The following is a 23955-nucleotide window of genomic DNA, read 5'->3' as shown; positions in this document are numbered from 1 at the left end:
AAAATAAGTTATTAAAAATTACCAATGTACAATTTATTTTAAGCAGTCTAATTGGTTATGATAAATGAACTATAAGCAGCTAAGTTTTAAGAAATCCAGACTAGCAGTATGGAATAGAGTAATAAATGCTTCTTTATGAGAAGAGGGGAAAAAATTGAGGCAGAAGAAACCATTGGTATTAAGTTAAAATAAAAGTGTTTTATTTGGGAGCTTAACTTCTCTTATAGATTCAAGTAGCTATTTAGAAAGTTGAGGAGAAAACGGAGAGAAAAAAAATCTAGTTTAGTGAAATGCACATTTTTCTACATGATTTCTTTTTCTAACTAGTTTTATATCCTCAACTAGTTTTGCTTCTTCAGTTGCCCTGTTTCTATAAATTCTTCCTAAGAGAAAATTGTTCAACCTTATACTTTCTGGCATTTCTGTGTTTCCAAGTACAAACCAGTTTCTTTCACATGCTAGACGAGGAATTCTGTTATTTGCAGGAGTAAAGCCAGTGGTGTCATTGGCTCGACCAAAAAAAAAAAAAAAAAGCCCCTGATGGCCACCCTGGTACCAGCAAGAGGAGAAACCCCTTCTGGACAAACTATCCTAATAAAAAAATTTTTTATTACGAAAAATTCCAAAAGGGAAGAGTTAAAAGACTAGTACAAAGAAACCCCACACACCCACCTCTTTCAATTGCTAACAGATTGCCATATTTTTTTAAATATTTTATTTATTTGAGAGAGAGAATGAGATACAGTACATGAGAGGGGGGAGGGTCAGAGGGAGAATCAGACTCCCCGCCCATCAGGGAGCCCGATGCAGGACTCAATCCCGGGACCCCAGGATCATGACCCGAGCCGAAGGCAGTTGCTTAACCAACTGAGCCACCCAGGCACCCACAGATTGCCATATTTAAGACATCTCTCTCCTTCCTTTTCTCTCTCTCCAGCTTTCTTTCCATATATGTGAGTACATATGAATGTATATATTTTTGCTGGACCATTTAAAAGTAAATTGCAGGCATCATGCCATTTCACCTTTAACAGTCTTTTTTTTTTTTTTTTTAAAGATTTTATTTATTTGAGAGGCCATTTCACCTTTAAATACTTTAGGCATGCAACTCCTGCAAGGCCATTTGCCTACGGTTACCACAATAGAATAACATACCTAAAAAAATTAACAAAAAGTCCGTTATCAAACACCCATTTGAATTGTTCAGTTGTTCCTCAAATGTTTTCTATAGTTATTTTTTGAACCGTGATCTAAAGTCTTTTATTTTATAACTATTTCTAAAGTATTTTTTTTGCGCCTGACATTTTGGAGGAACAAGCTAATTATCTTTTTTTTTTTTTAAGATTTTATTTATTTTTTGACAGAGAGAGAGACAGTGAGAGAGGAAACACAAGCAGAGGGTGTGGGAGAGGGAGAAGCAGGCTTCCCGCTGAGCAGGGAGCCCGATGCGGGGCTCGATCCCAGGACCCTGGGATCATGACCTGAGCCGAAGGCAGACGCTTAATGACTGAGCCACCCAGGCGCCCCGCTAATTATCTTGGAGAATGTCCCAGATTCTGGATTTGTCCAATTGATTTCTCATGGTGTCATTTAAACTTATATTTTAACACCCTGTATTTTCTTTTAAAAAGATTTTATTTACTTATTTGACAGAGAGATAGAGAGAGCCAGAGAGCACAAGCAGGGGGTGGGGGGAACAGCAGAGGCAGTAGAAGCAGCAGACTCCCCGCTGAGCAGGGAGCCCGACGAAGGGCTTAATCCCATGACTTGAGCCAAAGGCAGACGCTTAACCGACTGAGCCACCCAGGCGCCCCTAACCCCCTGTATTTCCTATACACTGGAAATAAAGGCAAAATGTCTTGAGTAGATTCAGGATAAACAGGAGTATTCCAGCAGGAGTATCTCATGAGTGATGTGTAATTTATATTGCCTTTTATCTGGAGGAACATGATTATCAGGTTATTAGTGATCCTAACTTTGATCACTTGAGTTGGATGCTAAGCACAAATCTTGTATTTTTTTTTAAAGATTTTATTTTTAAGTAATCTCTACACCCAACGTGGGTCTCGAACTTATGACCCCAAGAGCAAGAGTTGTACGCTCTACCAACTGAGCCAGCCAGGTGCCCCAGCACATGTCTTTTATTAATGGTACTTTTTCCCTTTTCAAATTGAGTAATATATAAGGTCATACTTTGGTATTATGACATAATCTGTTTTTTCTTCAATCTCTAATGATTTTAGCATCCATTGGTGATTCCTGTGTGAATCAATATTTCAGTGGGGGCTACAAAATGGTGATTTTTGGGGGGCGCCTGGGTGGCTCAGATAGTTAAACGTCGGCCTTTGGCTCGGGTCATGATCCCAGGGTCCTGGGATCGAGCCCCGCATGGGGCTCCTGGCTCAGCTGGGAGCCTGCTTCTTCCTCTCCCACTCCCCCTGCTTGTGCTCTGTCTCAAATGAATAAATAAAATCTTTAAAAAAAATGATTTTTAAAATTTTGCCAATCTTTCTATATTTTTTAACTGGCTGTTCTTCTATAAACATCCTAGTATCTGAAGTAACACCCTGACACTGATTTAGAATAAGTTCTAAGTGTACTGCCTTTGTTAACTCATTCAAATGAAATGGCAGTGCAACCACCAAATGCTTTTCTGCATTTGAATTTTGTATCACAAAAACTGAACAAATTTTATTACATGGCTCCTCTCAAGAATTATGCATGGAGGGACGCCTGGGTGGCTCAGTCAGTTAAGCTTCTGCTTTGGGCTCAGGTCATGATCCCAGGGTCCTGGGATCCAGCCCTGTGTAAGGCTCCCTGCTCAGTGGGGAGTCTGCTTCTCTCTCTGCCTGCTGCTTACCCTGCTTGTGCTAATAAATAAATAAAATCTTAAAAAAAAAAAGAATTATGCATGGAGTTGGGGATACAGGGTGAATAAGAAAGCATGCACTGTGTCTTCCTCAAGAGCTTAGAGTCTAGCCGTAAGTATACACTCCTCAAAGGAAAGAACTGTAATTATCTGCCTAAAACTTTAGGTAGTTTTTCATAAAGAGCTTCCTGATATAGAATTAGAAATCATTTAGGGGGAAGACAAAAGTAAAGTCACATTATATGAATAATCTGAGCATGTTGTTATTCTAAAAATTTCATGATTTTGAAACTTTTCAGCAAGGTCAACAGGGTTAAAGTTACCTGTCCTCTCCTTACCCCATAAAGCCTTCCACTTGTTGAAATTTTTTTTCTTTTTACAGTGAGAGCTTGCATTTTCTTTAGAACTTCTATAATTAAAGCTCCAAAATATAGTGAAGACTAATATGGTTTCCATTTCTCGTCCTTATGTGCCCCCCCGTGACAGCATTGTATACATTCCATTCCTACGTAACAACAATACGTCTTTGCTTCTCAGAAGCAAAGTGATATCAAAGTCTAAGTCACATAAAGTTACTTTTGTCTAAGATCAACAAAATGGTATTTCGTCCCTTTCATTGTCCTTATGAATCAACAATTCATGATAAACCATAGTTGCAGAAAGCTCATGCTTTGACAGAGAATGCTTGTGGCAAAGCCTAGATTGGGTCCAAACCAACCAACCAAACCAAAAAAAAAAAAAAGTTTTTTTATGAAAGTTTCATTTTGTAACAATGTCATTGAAATTCCCAGCTCTGGTAAGATATTAATCCAATTAACTGCACAGATATAGAGTCCCAGTTCTCAGACTGGGTCTAATTTCCCTTCCTCATATCCATAGTCTCCTCTTCCCATATCAGAGTTACCACTAGACTAACTAATTTACATAAACTACTCACTTAATTTACATAAACTACTGAGTTAACTTTTATTTCACAACACAAAGCCGAACTTCATAGTTCTCTGTACATTAGGACAACCACTTGGCAATTTATTATAAAGGCCCATTTATGCCAGGAAACCTGTTGAGCAGGAAACCTTCAAGTGGGAACACAGAATTTAATGAAAGTCCTCAAAAGAGAAAAGTTGTTTGCATCGCCATTCTATTTTCATAGGTTTTGCTATTTTGTAACAATAGTAAAGGACCTGTGGCCCTTGGAAAAGCTTTTCTTTTCTCTTTTTAAGATTTTTATTTGAGAGACAGAGCGAGAGAGCGAGCACGAGCAGGGGCAGAGGGAGAGGGAGAGGGAGAGGGAGAAGCAGGCTTCTCTGCTGGGCAGGGAGCCTCAATGATGCAGGACTCCATTTCAGGACCCTGGGATCATGACCTGAGCTGAAGGCAGACGCTTAACTGACTGCGGTACCCAGGCGCCCCTCTTTTCTTTCTTCCTTTTTTTTTTTTTTTGAAAGATTTTATTTATTCATTTGAAAGAGAGAGAGCACACGTTCAGGGTGGGGATGGAGGCAGGAGGGAAGCTTGATAATCATGACCTGAGCAGAAATCAAGAGTTAGATGCTTAACCAAGTCACCCAGGTGCTCCCCCTTTTTTTAAATTTAAATTTTAGTTAACATACAGTGCAATATTGGTTTCTGAAGTAGAATTTTCAATGTCTTGGAAAAGCCTGGAAAATGCAAAATATAACTGGCCTTTTGATCAGAAAATAGCTTATTCACAACTGGAAATTGTCTGAGCCAATATAAAAGTTTGCAATCTTACAGCAGGAATCAGATTTCTTAAATGTCTAAATTTAGCTAGAGCTGAGTGATGAAGGATCTTACAGGGTCTCAAGTCTCTCAGGCAACCGAAAGTTTCAAGAAAAGTGCTACCTGGCAAAAGATATTTTGAAATATTACAAAATACAGGCATTCTTGGTATTTCACAAAAATTAGTACAAATTATATACAAATGTTACACTGAACTATTTCGATAATTTGCTTTTATTTTTCATATCCAGTGAAGGAAAAAGGAGACTGTGCACATTTTGAGGTAGATACATTTTTCTTCAAATTAACAGTTCCATGATTAAAAGACACTTATCTTCAGCCTTTCCAATATGCTAACTTTACTTTATATAGCACTTTCCAGGTTTGCATTTCTTTTTCAGAATACTTTAAGATCAGTGGATTGAAATATATCATATATATTTGAAATATGCCTACTATGAATCCATTTAGGGGTGAATGGATTATTTTTTCAACTGAAAAGACATTTATTACACATTGTACTTTAGGAGAAGAAATGACACTTTTGACACATTAATTGTACAGTTGAAACGGCAGGACTTAGAGGGGGAAACCATACATTTAGTTGCAAATAACTTACCTGGCATTACATTTAGTAATAGAGGTTGGCTCAGCCAGTTTAATATATTTTTGGGCCTTCATGTCTTTACCTGTAAAAAAGGACCTTAAACAGATCATCTCTAGGGAAGCTTCTAGTTTCACTCTTAATGGGATAAGCTTTGGTAACACCATCAGCGCAATGTACTTTGAATATGGAAAAGATGGTTCTTATAGTAGATTTTAGCTAAATTGCTTCTGCAAGCCCAGGTCCTTCCTGGCCCCTAAGATTTAGAAGCTTTGGCGTTGTTAATTAAACAAGGGGGCCATTAGATTGAGGTGGCTTAGAGACTTAGTATCCTAAATAAACAAACCAAAATGTAAGCCTGAAATGCCTCAAGGTTAAATCAAAACCCAAGGACAACAAATCACAAACAGCCAACAAGTCCTTCCCAAATAAGGCAACTGCTTAAGCTATAGCTAATCAAGTATTTTCCTCACCTTGCTTCTACGTCTCTGAAAAGTCTCTCCCCTAGCTCCTATTGGTGGAGGGATCCTAATCATTTTTAATCTGGCGTTGCCTGATTTGAGTCCATTTTTTGTTCAAAGAAACTCTTATTTTTATTTTCAGTAGGTTCCACGCCCCAATGTGGGGCTTGAAGACCCTGAGATCAGGAGTCACTCGTTCTACCGACTGAGCCAGCCAGGCACCCCTGGCAAAATCTTTCTTGAAAGCCACCAGCACTGCTTAACAAAGTCTTAAAAGTGTATATCTACTTTGAGGGCTCATTTTCATTTCTAAGAATCTAACCTAAGGAAATAACTAGGTAGAGTACAAAGATGAAGGTGTGCATGTTAAAGGATATTCAAACTAGACCTTATAATATAATCGGTAACTAAAATCTGTAACTTCAGGGGAGAGTTAGGTGGTTCCATGCAGTACTTACTGACTTGGGAAGTTATTTTATCTTCAATTTTTTGAAATTATCTTCTAATTTTTTTCTACAATGAATATAAATTACTTTCCTAACAAAGTAAATATACCAATTGGCTAATATGTTAATTCTTTCTTTTGCACATGTACCCACTACTCAGAATCAGATATTTTTAGTCTATTCTAAAAAATCATCAGTCCCTGAAACTGTTTAATTCCTTAGCTACTAAAACTGTTACCAATATGTGCTAAGAGTGGACGTGTTCCACTCCCAAGGGAGACTCCAATTGAGGAAAAAGAATAACTTACTGAGGAAAAGCTGTTATAAATGACAGAAGCACCATTTTTTTGTTATTGTTCTTAAAGTCAGGAAAAGACAAATCACGTCTTCACAATTTCCAGATAGTTGCTTCTTAAATTATGAAGAGCCATAGAAACAAGGTAGTGCAGCAAATACTTTTAATAAGAATACAAAATTCACACCAGAGGCACATTCTGGGGAATGTACAGGAACTATTACAAGTAGTAATTCTGCTGGAAGAATAAAATAAGGCTCTGTCAGAGTACAAATATACAGGAAGGAATGATTTAAAATAGGTTTATGATTTACAATCACATTACATTGTACATATTAAGCACTGAAAACAGGCATATTAATTAAAAAGCCAGCTAAAAGGCATTTGAACATATATAACAAATCTTATAGTCCACAGAGTTCATGTATAACAGTAATTTTTTTAGTACTTCATCTCAACACAAAAGAAATGAAGACATATTAATTTATGTCTATGACAAAAATCAAGAGAACTTATACTTAAAAGGCTTACATTACTGATAGAACCACACAGCGGATAGGTCAACTACATAACACAAACCCAACAGTGCTGAGCAACTAAAACAGTACTGGCCTTTCCAATCCCCTTTCTTGTTACCACCACACTGTCCCAGATTACCTTTCCATTACTCAAATGAAGAAAAATTCCTCCATCTTCTCATTCCATGAAAGGAATGAAGAAAAACCAAACAGCAAATTCAAAAGTTGATTTTACCATAAACCTGAACGTGGTTTAAGGAATACAAAGAAACCCAATACTGATACACAGTGTTCCTTTCCAAGGAAGGAAAAGACACGCCAAACATTATCTGAAAGGGGTTTCTTTATGGATTATGTACATTGGTTGAATGACAATTACTGTATCTGAGAAGGCACATATCTGTGATTTAAGGCTTAACCGGTATCGTTACATATGGAAGTCAATGAAAGCTGTCTAGGAATTCACTTCTGTCAAAATGGAATTTACTCCAAAACTTGCTTTCTAAGCACAGATTTCTACTCTAGAAACCATCAAGAGTTTCTATTCCCAAGTCCACCTGCCAAAAAAAATTCTCTTAAGCAGGTTTCATTATGAATCAAAAGAAATGGCTAACATAACTGCCCAATGACTTTGGGTGATGCAAACTGTTAAGCTCAAAAGCCTCACAGAAATGACAGTGTGATTCCTGCGTCTTAAAAAAAAAAAAAGGTTAAACAAAATTACAATAGTACAGAATCATTTTTAAAAAGGCATTTGCCACAACTCCACAAGCTAATCAGTCATTCATTAGAGCTGCCACCTCTGTGTGGATGCTGCAGGAACACCATATAATTTTACTCTGCAAAATAGTTTCTTTTTTCTTTAAGACAATACATGAAAATGAATCTCTTAAAGATGTTTAATATATTCATATATAAAATATCTGATGTTGATACAAATCATGTAAACGTCCCTTTGGAAAAGCTACAACTGGCCCTCTTTCCAGGACCAAAAATCTTGAATTTTTGTATCTGGTCAGTGCAAATCTATATTAGATGTTTTCAAACTACAGAAATAGCCATCAACCCTCACAATACAAAAGGATTTCTCAAAAAGGAAAATTATTGTGTTCAGATCATAGAAATTATGTTCACATTAAAATCACCCACCTTCCCATCAAATTTAACAGTTCAGTTGTTAAAGTATGAAAAAGGGAAAAATTAAAGCTGTTTGTGCAAGAATCACTACAATGGTTGTGGTCACCAGTTCCCTAATCTTAACCCAACTCTGCTTAATTCTTATTAGGTTTGTTTAGAAATATAATGACGTGACTTTTCTTTTTTTTTTTTTCCCCCGGGTGTGATTTTACTGTTCTTCAAGCCAAGATGGGGCGTCCACTCCAGGGGTTTTCAATTTGATATGGAACTGTTTAAGTGTCTGTTCAAGCTGCTTCTGATTCCCAGCAAAGTAAGCGGCAATGGCATTGTGGAAAAGAACCAGCTGATTGTGCAGCACTTTAACCTGTGAACAGGGCAGGGTCACAAGACCAAGTGTTAACACCAATGGCAATGAAATATAAGGTGACTTATCACATGTCCTCACTAAATAGTGTAGCTCTCATCAGGAAAAGCTGTTTTAATAAAGACCAAGTATTTCATACACACACACACACACACACACACACACACACACACACACAATCAGGAAAAGCTGTTTTAATAAAGACCAAGTATTTCATACACACACACACACACCCTGACTATACATCTTTGCAGGGTCACTGAGCCTTTGATGACTTTTTAATTTCCCTAAAGGGAACAGGTCAGTTTAAGAAGCTGTGTATTTTGTTAACCATATTCAAACACCACTGAGGGCATTAATTAAAAATACTACTAAATCCCCCCTCGGGGCACCTGGGTGGCTGTCATTAAGCATCTGCCTTCGGCTCAGGTCATGATCCCAGGGTCCTGGGATTGAGCCCCGCATCGGGCTCCCTGCTCAGCAGGAAGCCTGCTTCTCCCTCTCTTGCTCCCCCTGCTTGTGTTCCCTCTCTTGCTGTGTCTCTGTCAAATAAATAAAATCTTAAAAAAAAAAAAAAATGCCCCCTCAAACTAAATACATTCAAAATCAAATACTGAAGAGGGAAAATTATATATAAATATTTACTGTACCGTATATGCTATATACCAAATATGGACATCATTAAGGCTAAACTTTACGTAAAACAGAGTAGGCCAGATATTTTGAAATACTGCGGTTCTCTGCAAAGAATCAAGCCAAGTGGCAGCAAGTGTTGCCCAGAAAGCCAATTTACTTAAAGTTCACATGACTCTGTTATTTTCAAGTACTTAGTACTTCTAATGATAACAAGATTATGTTTTAACCAAGTTAAACCAAGCTACTTCTGTAAATCTTTATTAAAGAAATCAGCAAAGCACTACAAAGATTTATGAATAAAATTCTTTCCTGAGCTCTCATTTATAACTGCAAAAGTTCAAAGATAAAGTATAAAATATACTAACTTATCCATCTAATGCAATATTTATTACAACTGATCTTTAGGGGTGACTGGGTGGCTCAGTCAGTTAAGTGCCCGCCTTCGGCTCGAGTCATGATCCCAGGGACCTGGGATAGTGTCAGGCATCAGGCTCCTTGCTCAGCGGGGAGCCTGCTTCTCCCTCTGCCCCTCCACCTGCTTGTGTGCTCTGTTTCTCTCTCAAATAAAATCTTAAAAAAAAACTGAGCTGTAGTAATTTTTAGTGATGTTTGAACTTTAATAGTTTTTACTGATATAAAAACATCTGATATATAATGCTAAGGGAAAAACAGGACATGGCATTTTATATGACATTTACATTAATTTTATTATGACACACGAACACACACAAATAGTCTCTCTAGTCTTTTCTCCATCCATCTACCTCTACAAGGCAAACAACACAAACCTTTATATCAGATATTTATTTGTAAAGTCTTTATTTTAAAATTTAAAATATTATAAAAATAAGACACACTCCAGATTATAAAGTAAAACTTCCCGATCCATGCTTTCTGCACCTATTCCCTCCCCTGCCACACGAGAATCACTATTAATGTTTTATTGTGTTTCCTTTGAGAATTTTTCTACATGTATACATATTTAAAACACAAAGGGACTGCACTATGCACACTTTCAGTAATGCTGTTTCCTCAAAATATCTTAGCTATTTTGATGATGTCCTTAATGATGTCCATATTTGGTATATAGCATATACTGTATAGTAAATATTTATATATAATTTTCCCTCTTCAGTATTTGATTTTGAATGTATTTAGTTTGAGGGGGGATTTAGTAATATTTTTAATTAATGCCCTCAGTGGTGTTTGAATACGGTTAACAGAATACACAGCTTCTTAAACTGACCTATTCCCTTTAGGGAAATTGAAAAGTCATACATTAAATACAGTACCATACACTGTTCTTAGGAAAATAGAAAAAAATTCCTTTCCTCATGAGCTTCTATCCTCAGGGGGTGGGGAAAAGAGAAGGGAGACCAGAAACAACAGTAAGTATTGACACCCCAGGAAATGAGTATCTCAAGCCTTGAGGTTAGGCTAACTCTCAGACCCTTAGGTCATCTGGCATTGGGATGTACTTAAAAGTTGTTTAAAACAAAAGACATTTTTTCTCTTCTTCTGATAAAGAGAAAAAAAATTCTAGCAGGGATATAGTTTAAGAAGACCACATAGGAATAAACAATGAAAACTAAAAAAATGTCTATACGAACTAAAAGGGATATATCTTAAATTTACCTGGTCAGACATTAAGGCCTTTATAATGAAAACCTCTGGTAGCAGGTACAAGGACAAACATGAAACATTTAACACCATGTATCAGGCACTGTACTAGGGATTAAGGCACACGGCAGCAGAAAATTAGTATGATAAATGGGTAGTAAAAGCACATTGGGTTCACTTAAAATAAAAAAAGGGCACTTGTGGGGAGAGTAAGTTTTTTCAAGAAGTATTGGAGAAGAACATTGGGTGACTGCCTCCGGCTCAGGTCATGGTCCCAGGGTCCTGGGATCGAGCCCCGCATCGGGCTCCCTGCTCAGCGGGAAGCCTGCTTCTCCCTCTCCCACTCCCCCTGCTTGTGTTCCCTCTCTCGCTGTGTCTCTCTGTCAAATACATATAATCTTCAAAAAAAAAAAAAAAAGAAGAAGAACATTGGGACAGGAGAACTCCAGCTCCCCCGCCCTCTGCTTCTGAGATATGGGGGTATTTCAAAGGATGATGAGCCTCAACCTAAGGGCAATTATTAAAGAAACAGGATAATGTTAGGGAAAGCAGGCTTCTAAAAGGCAATTTAGGAAGTGAGCAAAATATTTGATTATACTGGACTGCTACGATAATGGCCCCAGAGAATCACTCTTCTCAGTAGGATTATCTACACCCTTGGAGAGTCTTCTGCAACGAGCTTGGCCATATAATATTAGAAAATGAGGCCTGATAGGCAAGCGCTTGCCCTCTTGGGACTACTGCTGCCACCTTTTGAGGATGCGCAGTCTAGCCTTCCTCCAAGAAGCCCACAGGGAGAGAGGGCCTTCATCCCAGCTACGCCCAGGGTTCAGCAGGCCTTCCAGCTGAAAGTGAAACCAGAAGAACCCATCTACCCAACCCACACAATTGCGGTAAATAATAAATCATTACTGTTCTAGGCCGCCAAGTTTAGGGTACTTTGTTATGCAGCAAAATATAAGGGGTACATCTATTAAAAAGGTCAAGAATGCATTTTCCTGGCAATGAACAAGGGTTTTAGAAAGCACAGTGAAAAGGAGGAACATCAAAAGGGGGAGGACAGGCTTGGAAAGAGGAAAGGCTAAGCTGGGTGATAAGTAAAGGAGCAAGTACCTGGGGAGGTTAGGAGTCGGGGTGGTTGCGAGATGAGAGAATGGAGAGAGAAAGCAGCTAGGGAACAGAGAGTCAAACAAGAGAGGCACATATGCCCCTAACTAGTCCCAAAAATCTAACTGCATTTTTGGAGTAAATGTAATATAGTATCTTTGAAGACTTTACTTCCAACGTTCTAGGAAGACCTGACAATTGCATTAGGCATAGTTTGATACTGGTTACAGCCTCCCAAAATTTGTATTTGTTATTCATTTAGGTCATCAGTAAAATATTCCCATTATTAGTATTGTTCCTTTACAGCAACAGCCAGAAAGGGCTGTGGTATCACGAGGCATGCATGCCAATCTTAGCTGTACCATTTCCCAGTTTTCTTTGTGACATCAGGTACAGGTTGCTTCTAAATTCACTGGCCAAGGTCTTTATCCATTTATCGGGGATGCCATTACCAAACTGCATATGTAGTGTCACTGTAAGGGTTAAGTGAAATGAGATACTACCTAGCACACCGTCTGATACACAGTAAGTACTCATCCAATTTCAGTGGAATCTAAGTTTACCTACTGGATAGTCAAAGCACATTGATTTTTCTTGGTAAAATAAAATGTCATTTATTTAGAAACTGATTTGGAACTTGTAAGAAGACCGTGATAATGTACTTTAGAATAACAAATACATTCGTCATTTGTGGCACAAAGCACCTAAAACCCTTATTATTTCCTAAGTGATAAGAGCGAATGGAGCATCTTTTGTTATATTATTTAGTGTCTTATCCTGTTCCTGAAATAGCCATAGTGCTATAAAGGTGAAAGAAATGACTTTTGTTAATAAAAAGCCCTTTTCAACCACACCTGACTTTATGTTAATGAGATTTCTGGAAGGCTCCTAGAAAACCAAGGTAAGAGCTGGTTGTCAGGGGAACCAAACTGTGATTGGAGTATGGGAATTTCAGCTCCACCTGCCCACTTCTGGGGAGGAGACAGTGGCTACAGGTTGAATAATTCACGAAGGGTCAATGATTTCATCAATGGTGCCTATGTAATGAAGCCCCCATAAAACCCCTTAAGTACGTGATCTGGAGAGTTTCTGGGTTGGTGAATGCATCCGCAGGCTAGGAAAGTGGTGCACCCCCAAATCCATGGGGACAGAGGCTCTTATGCTCAGGACCTTTACAGACCTTGACCCCTATGCGCTTCTTTATCTGGTTATTCATTTGTATCCTTCAATAGCCCTTGTGATAAACTGGTAACCTAGTAAGTAAACGGTTTTCTTGAGTTCCGTGAGACACTCTAGCATACAATCCAAGTTGAGGAGGGGGTTGTGGAAACCTTTTATGTATGGTCAGAAGCACTGGTGACAACCTGACTTGCGACTGGTGTCAGAAGGTGGAGGGGGTGGGGGCAGCGTCAGAACTGAATTGAACTGTGGAATACCCAGCTGGTGTCCAGGATTGAGAATCAGTTGGTGTGGGAAAAACCCCACACATCTGGTGTTTGAAAAGTGCTTTGAGTGTAAAAGAAGAAAGAGTTTTCTCCTTTCCAAAGGCAGACAGAAACTGATGTGAAGTTTACCTTAGCACAATGAAAAAAAAAAAAGGTGTGTGCTAAGCAAATAAATTTTGTTGAAAAGATGCAGGGGCACGGTTGGCTTATCAACACTGACTGCCTTGACATGGCCTTTAATCCAAGGGCAGAAAACAGCCCGGGATGCTGCAGAAGGAATTCCTCTGCTCGACAGATCACCTCAGAAGAACTTTTTTTTTTTTAAGATTTTATTTTTAAGTCATCTCTACACCCAACATGAGGCTCGAACTTACAACCCTGAGAACTAAGAATCACCCGCTCCAACCGGGCCAGCCAGGCACCCCAACTATGAACTTTTAAGGGTCAATTTATAAGCCCACGATTCTCTACTTCTAAAATAAACATATTTTTCAAGCACCACAGAGGTACTTCTTCCAAATTATTCATTGGTCAGCACCACTCAAATTAATAATATTACATAAAAAATTTAAAACATTCTTAATACAGACTTCTACTAATTCCACTAATTCATAATTGACCTTTCTCTATGTCCAGACAGAAAAGTTTTACATTGCAATCACATTTAAAACAAGCTTTAAAATGATACATTGACACTCTGTGTAAGTATCTACTAGGAAAAGGTCAGATTATTCTAATTAAGGTTATAACCAGGGTTCACCTTACACGAGTGTGGGGTTTGATTTCAGGACCAAATCTCTTTTTCTTTTTTCTTTTTTTAAGTTTTATTTATTTAAGTAACCTCTACACCCAATGTGGGGCTCAAACTCACAACCCCGAGAGCAAGAGTCCTATGTTCTTCTGAGCCAGCCAGATGCCCCCCAAATCTCTTTCTTGTAAGACATTTGTCAATTAATTATAACCAGCGAAAAATAAGTAAAATAAAACACTGCAGGTTTAGCTCTCGTTTGATTCCTATTTACATAAAAATGTTTTCTGAAACTGAGCTCTTCTCAGTCACCTGTGCCTGTGTGACTGAGTTTCAGAGCTTCTGGAAAACAGGCTGTTACGGATTGGTCAAAGGAGGGGTCCAAGAGCAGTATGCTTTGACAGAGGGTGGAAAAGTCCCCAGATGACCTTAGGAATGATGAGGGAGCAGAAGACTAGCTGAAGACAAAGCATAAGCTGACATCCTGCAAGCTCCCCCCACCCCACCCCTCCACTCCTGGATGGAACATGTGTGACATTCTTCCAGCATACCTAGCAAGAGGGAACACAACCCTAACTTGACAATGGCAAGGCCTCTGGTATCTTGTAGGTAGGTCCTCTTTAGCATATGAAAGTTCTTTTGAAAGCTCCCTTTTCCTTACTTACCCCAACTCCTGAGTGTATAATCACCACTCTTCATGGCCCAGGTGAAGCAGCTCTTTCTGCTCACGGGCCCTTTCCCCATGCTTTAATAAACCACCGTTTTGCACCAAAGACGTCTCAAGAATTCTTTCTTGTTTGTAGGCTCCGGACTCCACCCCACCGAACCTCACCTATATTCCAAAACCACATCAGATAGGAAACAACTTTTCAAAGATAAAAACCCATAAGGGAAAAGACTGAGAAATTAAATTCATTAAAATTTAGAGTTTCTAGTCATTCAAAGATAGTGAAAAGACAAGTTACAAACTGAGGAAATGTATCTGCATTACATGTACTGACAAAGTATAACATATTTAGAAAATGTGAAGAACTCTGACAAAACAAAAGCAATCCAATTAAAAAGAGCAAATGACACGGATGGGTATTTCACAGAAGAGAAAACAGGAATGGCCAATTAAATCTGAAAAGATATGCTGCCTCATTAGAAAACAGTAAAGTGCAAATTAAAAACTAACCTGATGAAAGGGGCTTCAGCTACCTCCACTAGGCCCTCAAAACTTCTAATTGATTAAGTTCTTCCTAGCTTATCTCTTAAGTCAGGCAAAACGTCCCGTGATGGGAACCGAAACTACCCCCTCAGGCAAGAAGGACTGCAGTGAGCCCGCAAGACCGCATGTGACTGACCCCACGACAACTATCGCCTTGACCTTTCCTGCCCACCTGCACGTACCTGCTCACCTTTGTCCCACATTTTCCTTATATAAACCCAGAAGTAGTTTCAGCACTTTGGAGACAGTCTTTGAGATGTGTTGGCCACAATGAAATTCTTTCCTCCTTTCACCACCACCTGTCTCTGTCAGCGGCGAGTGGCCGAGCCTGGTCTGTTTGGGACCCCTGGAGCCGGTTGCTCTCGTGGCCCAGTGCCATGGTCACACTGGGACGCCATTTTATACCCTCTACATTGAGCAAACTTAAAACAGTTAACACTCTCGTGCACTGCTGATTGTTGTACAAATTTGTACAACTACGTTTGAAAACAATTTGGCATTAATCCATAAAATGAAGGATGCATATACCCTACTGAACAACAATTTGACTAAGAATACACCCTAGAAAAACTCGCATGTGTGTTTTATGAGACAGGTACAATTATGATCATAGCAGCACTGTTTTTATGATGAAAAAACAAGGAAACAGCCCAAAACTTGCATTTACAGGAGAATGGATAAATAAACTGCAGTCTCTTCATGCAAAGGGGATACTATACAGGAGTGAGAATAAATGAACTGCAGCCCACGTGCATCAACATGGATGAACCTCAGGAACGTAAGAGTGAAACAGCAAAGCTGCAGAAAAACACCCTTGGTAGGATTCCATTTATATAAAGCTCAAAAATATGCCTAACTGAATGATACATTCACACGTGGCCAAACTATCAAGAAAACCAAAAAGAACAGTAAATAAAATTCAGAATAGGGGTTCTATAGGGAGAAGAGGGAGGGTGAGGTAAGGGAAAGCACAGAGGAGGCCTCAAAAGTACTGATGACTTTGTTTCTTAACCTGGGTGGTGGGAACATGGCTGCTGCTATTTTTTGTTGTCATTGCTCTTTATATTTTGCCTCTATGTTAAAACATTCTTTTGAATATACTTAACATTTTTATGTTATTAGAAAAGGGAAAGGTTATGAAAGATAAAGTCTGTCTGTATCATAACGTCATTGAGGATCTGCACTATTCACAGTGTTCTAATGAACTACAGTCATCCCCACTTTACATTCAGAGAAAAAAAAATACCACACCTAAAATGTTACTTACATTCACTCATTCAATAAATATTGCCAAGGGTCTGCTAGTGTCAGGCACTAGTCTAGGGGCTGCAATGCAAGCAATCAACAAAAATACAACTCTGCTCTCAAGAAGCTTATATTCTAGTGAGAGAAGAAAGAGAAACAAGGTAAGTAAAATATACAGTATGTTAGATAATGGCATGTGTTATGCAAAAAAATTAAGCAGCAATGGGGAATATGAGATCCGTTTATAGGAGAGGGCACGGCAATGTAAATAGGAAAGGTAGACTTGGTCTGAGGTGACATGTGAATAAAGGCCCAAAGGAAGCAAGGGGATGTGCTTTAAGATACTTTTAAGTATCTTAAAGTGTTCTAATGAGGCTGGAAGAACAACATTCTGGACGGAGGAAATAGCAAGTACAAGAGCCCAGAGGCAGGTGCTGTGCTTGGTGTGTTTGAGAAACAGCAAGGAGGCCAGTGTGGCTGGGGCAGAGTTGTAGGGGTCTGGTAGAAGATGTGGTCAGACAGGTAATGGGGGGCTAGAGGATGCAGGACGTCGGATGTCATCATAGAGACTGTGGCTACATTTCTGAGTGAGATGAGAAGGCGCGGGAAGATCCTGAGCAGAAAAATGACAACATCTGATTTACTTTAATAAACACACAAGGGTAGAAGTAGGGAGACCTACGAGACTACCACAGCAATAACCCACTGAGACTATGGTGGCCTGTACAAGGGTGGTAAGAGAAGAGGCGGCATTCTCAACAGACTGTGAAGGTGGAGCCCATAGATGGAGCTGTGGGGCGTGAGAGATCAAGAACAAAGATGCCAAGACTTCTGCCCAGAGCAACAGAAAGCGTAAAGTTCCCATAGGCTGATATGGCAAAGGCTGTGCGAGGCCGGAATGTAGAAGAAGGCAAGCTGGCTCTCAAGAGCTCAGTCTGGGACAGGTGTGAGATGGCTTTCGGGCAGACACATGGAAATGCTGAGCAAGTAAGTATGTTTGAGACTGGGCAGAGTTCAGGATAGCAGTATAGTAAAGAAAGAGAGTAAGATAATTTTTATAGTTCCTTTCTATTAAACGTTTTTGAGAACTTGCTTTCTAAACAGAGGTGTGTGTATCTATCTATATCTATATATATCTATTTGGAAACTCAAATGACTCTCGAAAAGCCTTTCAGTTGAAAGGCTCTCTTTCAATAGAAAAACATTATTATTTCTATTTATTTTTAAGGACAAAAACTAGCTTCTCTTTTAGAGATTTATGAAATTCAACTGAATTCATATACAAGTTTATGAACCAGCCCGTTAATTAAATACTCTTACCTATTTAGAGGTATTTTTTTTTAAGGCTTTTGCACTAGTAACCTACCTGGGTCACAGAGTCATTTTCCACTTTGCCCTACTAAGCATGATTTAGCTTTTCTGTTATTTTATGTTGAATTTTGGATGATCCTCAGTTCCTGGGGTTACAGAGCAAATAAGGGGTTTCTGTATTTTTAGTGTGAAATTCTAATTTTCAAAAACAGATTCTAGCCAATTACTTTATTGCTCTTTGGGTCATAAGAATTTTTCACTTGACTTCCAATCCTCAATGTTTCAGTGTTAGAGATGACAAGAGCGGGGCACGGGCTCTGGTTTGTGTGTTATACCTGGAGAGAGCTGTTACAACGGTTGGAAAGTTACAGTAAGAAAGAAAGTGGGAAGAGCATCACACAATTTTTAGCTAACCCTACAAATGTCAACTGATGAGTCAGTTTCCGTACCTCCTTGAGGTTGCTGACAAACCCAACACAGACACGCCTCTTTTTGTAGCTGAAGAAGGTTGGTAGTCCACTAAACAAAGCCTCAAGCCCTGTGCATTACCTGTATGCAAAATGTTCCCCAACCCCGCTGAAACTTAATCCATGGGAAATCAAGGAAAGAGGGTGCTTTTTAAGACTGAATCCTAGTTTTCACAACGAAATGACACAGTACCCATTTTTGCAAAAACATTCTCCCAGTAATTGTGAGAAGGTTGATGTGTAAGCCTTTAAAAATATATACACACTTCAGAGCAGTTCCCTGGTACAGAGAGAGCCTTTGGGGATTCACAGCTTTTCAATTATAATTATGGAAATAAAGTATATAATTTCATTGTTACTTTAATCTCAGAAGCCTTTTTAGGCCAAAACAGATAACTTACCTCATTTTTCTATTAGCACTGATTATGTAAGTGTGTCCGAGTACAAGTTTTAGTTTTGGTAGTATGTCTTAAATCAGATGCAAATTTATTTATTTGCTTATTTTTTCTAAAAGATTTTATTTATTTGAGAGAGAGAGAGAGAGAGAGAGAGAGAAACAGCATGAGAGGGGAGAGGGTCAGAGGGAGAAGCAGGCTCCCTGCTCAACAGGGAGCCCAATGTGGGACTCGATCTCAGGACTCCGGGATCATGACCTGAGCCGAAGGCAGTGGCTTAACCAACTGAGCCACTCAGGTGCCCTCAGATGCAAATTTAAATAGGAATGGTAAACTAACAATCTTTTAACCAATCAAACCATTATTAACCATTACCAAAAGTAAATGGAAATAAAAATAAATTAATAAATCAATTGTCAATATGAATATACTTTCTGTACTAAATGAGTTAAAAACATTTGCTTTTCTACCTATTTTTGCTTAATTTTCTTTAAATTTTTGATGAACTAATTTGCACTACAATATGTATTCATAAACGTCAATGTGGTTCTGACTGAAGACACAAAGAGTCCCCAGGATGTTTAAGAACAATTAAGTAATATTAGAAAAACAGTTGCAAATACAATTTTGTTTTTTATTTTTTTCAAATACAATTTTAAAGATAACTAATTTTTGCAAACTTAGTAAAGACTGTACTGTTGTCACTATACATAAGAAGTTTAAGGAGACTTAAAAGCGTTATTTTAAGTCACTTGACTTATTTATCAGGTTCACTTTACTAGGCTACTTGGCCTTGTGAAGGTCAATCTAGGAAAGATTCTAGTTTCTCAAACAGAAATGGCTTAGAAAGAGAGAAGAAGAAAGTAAGGTGGGGGAAAGGTCAGACTATACTTTTAGGAAAAGGTACAAAAAGCCAAAAATGTTTGAGGAAATATTTTAGGGTCATTATACTTTTTTGACTTAGGTTTATATTTATGTTATCAGATCATGAGAAGCGATGAGCACACAGAATCAAAAAAACAGCCAAGTATTTTTGGTAGATTATATTTTGATACGGTGGGTGACACTTTTATGAAGCACTGTTTTAGATTTTTACTTATTTATTTGAGAGAGAGTGGAGTGCAAGCACAAGCAGGGGGAGGGTTAGAGGGAGATGGACAAGCAGACTCCCCACCAAGCAGGGAGCTCAACTTGGGACTTGATCCCAGGATCCCAGGGATCATGACCTGAGCCGAAGGCAGAGGCTTAACCAACTGAGCTACCCAGAGGCCCTACGAAGCATCTGAGAGAAAATATGTTACCCTTACATCTACTCTGCTTCTGTTCTCTCCATGTTACAGTTAATAAAACACTCAGAAAGTTAAGTTACTTGCCTGAGGTTAGAGTTAGGAAGCAGATGGGCTGGGATGTGGAATGTCTTCTCCCAAAACAGGTCCATGTTCTCTTACCTATTCCAATCTCACTCTCTATTCATAAGGCAATACACACTTTGGAAAGCTTTTAAACAAAGTTTGAAACAAAAAAAGGTATGGCAGAGCACTTAAAGGAAGATTAGAAATGTATGGATGATATGCTTTAGCCTCCTTCCTAATTTTGTTGTTGGCTCTAAAGTTACATTTAAATATCCTCGGGACAAGGATCTAATACAAAGGTTGGAGGAGATGAAAGAAAAGTTAATTCTTTCTAAAATTATGAAGAATAATGCAATATTAAACTTTGATAACTCCATATTTACAGAGCAGGGAAAAAATCTATATTGAACTATTTATTTATGAATGTCCTAACTTAGAAACGATTTAAAGTGGTTATAAGGATAAGTGACATACAATAGAAAAGCAGATTTTAAAAAGGAGCCAAAAAAGAGAGAGGTAACAATTCCAGGGAGAAACAGGATGACGACAAATTTGACAAATTTTCAAAACCTAACATCAGAAACAATTACAGTAATTTAGAAATACACTAAATCACTGTGAACTCAATTACAAAGAACTTTCATAAAGATCTGCCAAACAATGAGCAACCTAGCTCAGACATAAGCAAAACCACTACAGCAACATCTGGTGAATTACCTAAAATATGCCATACAATACTTTAATTGTTAAAGGGCAAAACAAACTTCAGCACTGACTACTAAGGCAGAGACAAGCTGAGGTTTTAAATAGAAACTGGGTAAGAGAAATTTAAGAGCAGGACTGAGAGTTGATGCCAAGTGGATTACATTGAAAACTTTCCTCCTGCCTACACAGCATATATCAATAGAAGATAAATACCATTTACAAAGTTAACTGACAGAAAAATTTAAAGTATTACTTCACAGGCATCAAAATCACAAAAAAGACACTGTATTTCTACCAAATGAACTTTTCTTCCAAATCAAATTTAGATTAATTACATACTTTCATTTTTTTAAAAGATTATTTATTTTGGGGAGGAGGGGCAAAGAGAGAATTTCAAGCAGACTCCCTGCTGAGCATGGAGCCTGACTTGGGGCTCAATCCCAGGACCCTGGGATCATGACCTGAGCCGAAGGCAGATGCTTAACCAACTGAGCCTTCCAGGCGCCCCCAAGAGTTACCAGTTTTAATATATTTATAATTGTGAAGTTTCTTCAAAGCAATTATTGGCTCTCCCAGTAATTCTATAAAATAAGGGTTTATATTAAGTGAACAACAATACTTAGGTAGTAGCTTGGCTTAAACATGTGAGGAAAAGCTGAAACAAAATCATTCTTTTTTAAAAAGTTTATTTTTAAGTAATCTTTACACTGAACACGGGCTTTGAACTTACAACCCCAAGATCAAGAGTCACATGCTCCACCAACTGAGCCACCCAGGCGCTCCTAAAATCGTTCTTTAGTAAGACGTCTCCAACTACTAACATGTAAAGAATTAACTCCATTCTTTACTGCCAATTATTTAAAAATGTATTATTATATGCTTTCTCTGCCCATCACTGATCTTTTTTAGTTAAGTAAGAAACCAGAAAAATAACAAACAGAAAAGTGTATCTGTCTTGGCCTTTTATTAGGTTTGTGAAGTATAATTTTATTACTTTGCAATAGCTTTGGATATGCCTGTCATGTCAAAGCAACTACCAGCCAAGAAAAAGGCACTATCAAAAACATGGGTGTGGGCATTGGGAAGGGAGTAAGAGAAGGAAAGACAAATATGAACTACAAGTGGAGGTAGAAGCACAGATTTTATTTTTCTGACTCCCTGGGATAGGTTTCAACAAATCATGGACAAGCAGGTTAAAAACAAAAGCACCTTAGGAGGGAAAAAAGGGCAGTCCTATTTTGAAAAGCAGACAACTGATGAAACACAAGCTCCAGTATCAACAGGTCTCAGAACAGTGCTAAGGTCTTCTAATTCTTTATCCAATGGCACGTTAAAATTCTCAATACACAGGTTTTCCCCCTTTAGCAAATATATCTTTGCCCTTTTGTTCTACGGTTTATAGTGTTAGCTCCCTCCTCTGCCTCCCTTCCTTCTAATAGCTCCAGGTTTCCATATGGCCAATATGGCTTCTGTTTTCCAAGGTTATCTACCATCTTCTCCCTCTGCTATTTTAAGAACCTTACTTGGAGCAGCATTATAGCATCATCGTCAATTAAAAGCAGGGCTGTAGAGTCAAACAGATCTAGATTTGAATCCTGGTCTGGTTTTGAGACTGGGCAAATTATTCAACCTCTCTGAACCTCAGTATCATCATCTGTACACTGGTATATGATCACCTAGATCACAGATTAGATAGATATACATATAGATATACAAAATATTTATAAAGAACTCCTTCGTATACAGATTACTCAAAGATCAGTGTTCACCAAATCATTGGCTGGAAAAAGAGAATGCTCTACAGATGCACCCATGGAGCTTACATCTAGGAAAAGAAACAGACTAATAGACATTCATTCATTGCACAGTATGGTATGTGATTTACTAGAGAAAGCCATGGACAGCAGGGTAATAGGGGAAGAAAGAAACTTTCAAGATGCTAGAGGAAATACTAAGTATCACAAATCATTCAAGACAGCATTTATGCTCCAAGACAAAAATTAGTTTAGGTACAGAGGTGACTGGGTGGCACAGTGGGTTAAGTGTTCGACTCTTGGTTTCACATTCGGCTCAGGTCGGGATCTCACGGTCCTGAGATCAAGCCCCAAGTCGGGCTCTGTGCTCAGCACAGTGTGTGTTTAAGACTCTTTCTCCCTCTGGCTCTGCCCCTCCCCCCATGCTCTTTCTCAAATAAATAAATAAAATCTTAAATAAAATAAAACCAAAACTTAATTTAGGTACAGAAGAATAGTTAAGGAACTGAATATTTCCTTTCATCTATTAGGTGACCCTGTTCTCACTGGCCTTTGGACACTGGACAGCAAAAACCTATAGTTAAACCAATGGCCGGTTCGCACTCATCTTTACATTCATAAAATAGTTTTCTGTCCTAAATATGGATCTGTATCATACCCTGGAAAACTATTTTTTTTTTAAGATTAAGAATTCAAACTCTTATACAACTTATAAGAATTCTGATCCTATGTACATAAGAACTGTTTATAAACTTAATGGAAAAGCTTCATCAAAATTTGTTATGATAGAACATTATTTTTCTTAAAAAAAATCCATGTGCAGTTATACTACACTATTTAAGAAGAGAAGAGAACATTTAACAATGTACAGCTAACTTAAACATATGTTCCAGGATTTCTTTTTTTTTTCTTTAAATTTTTTATTGTTATGTTAATCACCATACATTACATCATTAGTTTTTGATGTAGTGTTTCATGATTCATTGTCTGTGCATAATACCCAGTTCTCCACGCAGAACGTGCCCTCTTTAATACCCATCACCAGGCTAACCCATCCCTCCACCCCCCTCCCCTCTAGAACCCTCAGTTTGTTTTTCAGAGTCCATCGTCTCTCATGGTTTGTCTCCCCTTCTGATTTCCCCCACTTCATTCTTCCCCACCTGCTATCTTTTTTTTTTTTAACATATATTTCATTATTTGTTTCAGAGGTACAGATCTGTGATTCAACAGTCTTGCACAATTCACAGCGCTCACCATAGCACATACCCTCCCCAATGTCTATCACCCAGCCACCCCATCCATCCCACCCCACCCCCACTCCAGCAACCCTCAATTTGTTTCCTGAGATTAAGAATTCCTCATATCAGTGAGGACATATGATACATGTCTTTCTCTGATTGACTTATTTCACTCAGCATAACACCCTCCAGTTCCATCTACGTCGTTGCAAATGGCAAGATCTCATTCCTTTTGATGGCTGCATAATATTCCATTGTGTATATATATATATATATATATATATA

At 38.3% G+C, this 23955-nt stretch overlaps 1 protein-coding gene across 9 annotated transcripts in view; it reads right to left on the bottom strand.

Annotated features, from left to right (window-relative positions):
* Positions 1–6564: 6564 nt before the first annotated feature.
* The window catches only part of ARFIP1 (ARF interacting protein 1), a 128964-nt gene continuing 111573 nt past the window's right edge, over positions 6565–23955 (bottom strand). For all 9 annotated transcript variants that reach the window (XM_025874329.2, XM_025874324.2, XM_025874334.2 and 6 more), the window contains one exon: positions 6565–8437. In XM_025874329.2, coding sequence (XP_025730114.1) covers positions 8282–8437 — 156 coding nt within the window. In that variant the 3' untranslated portion in view covers positions 6565–8281. The remainder of the gene's footprint in view (positions 8438–23955) is intronic.

This window comes from Callorhinus ursinus, unplaced genomic scaffold (assembly GCF_003265705.2).
Source record: "Callorhinus ursinus isolate GAN/ISIS: 27379988/994484 unplaced genomic scaffold, GSC_fseal_2.0 scaffold4, whole genome shotgun sequence".
In the NCBI taxonomy this organism is placed as follows: Eukaryota; Metazoa; Chordata; class Mammalia; order Carnivora; family Otariidae; genus Callorhinus; species Callorhinus ursinus.
The sequence above is the reverse complement of the archived record's forward strand: the minus strand, read 5'-3'. Positions and strand labels throughout refer to the sequence as shown.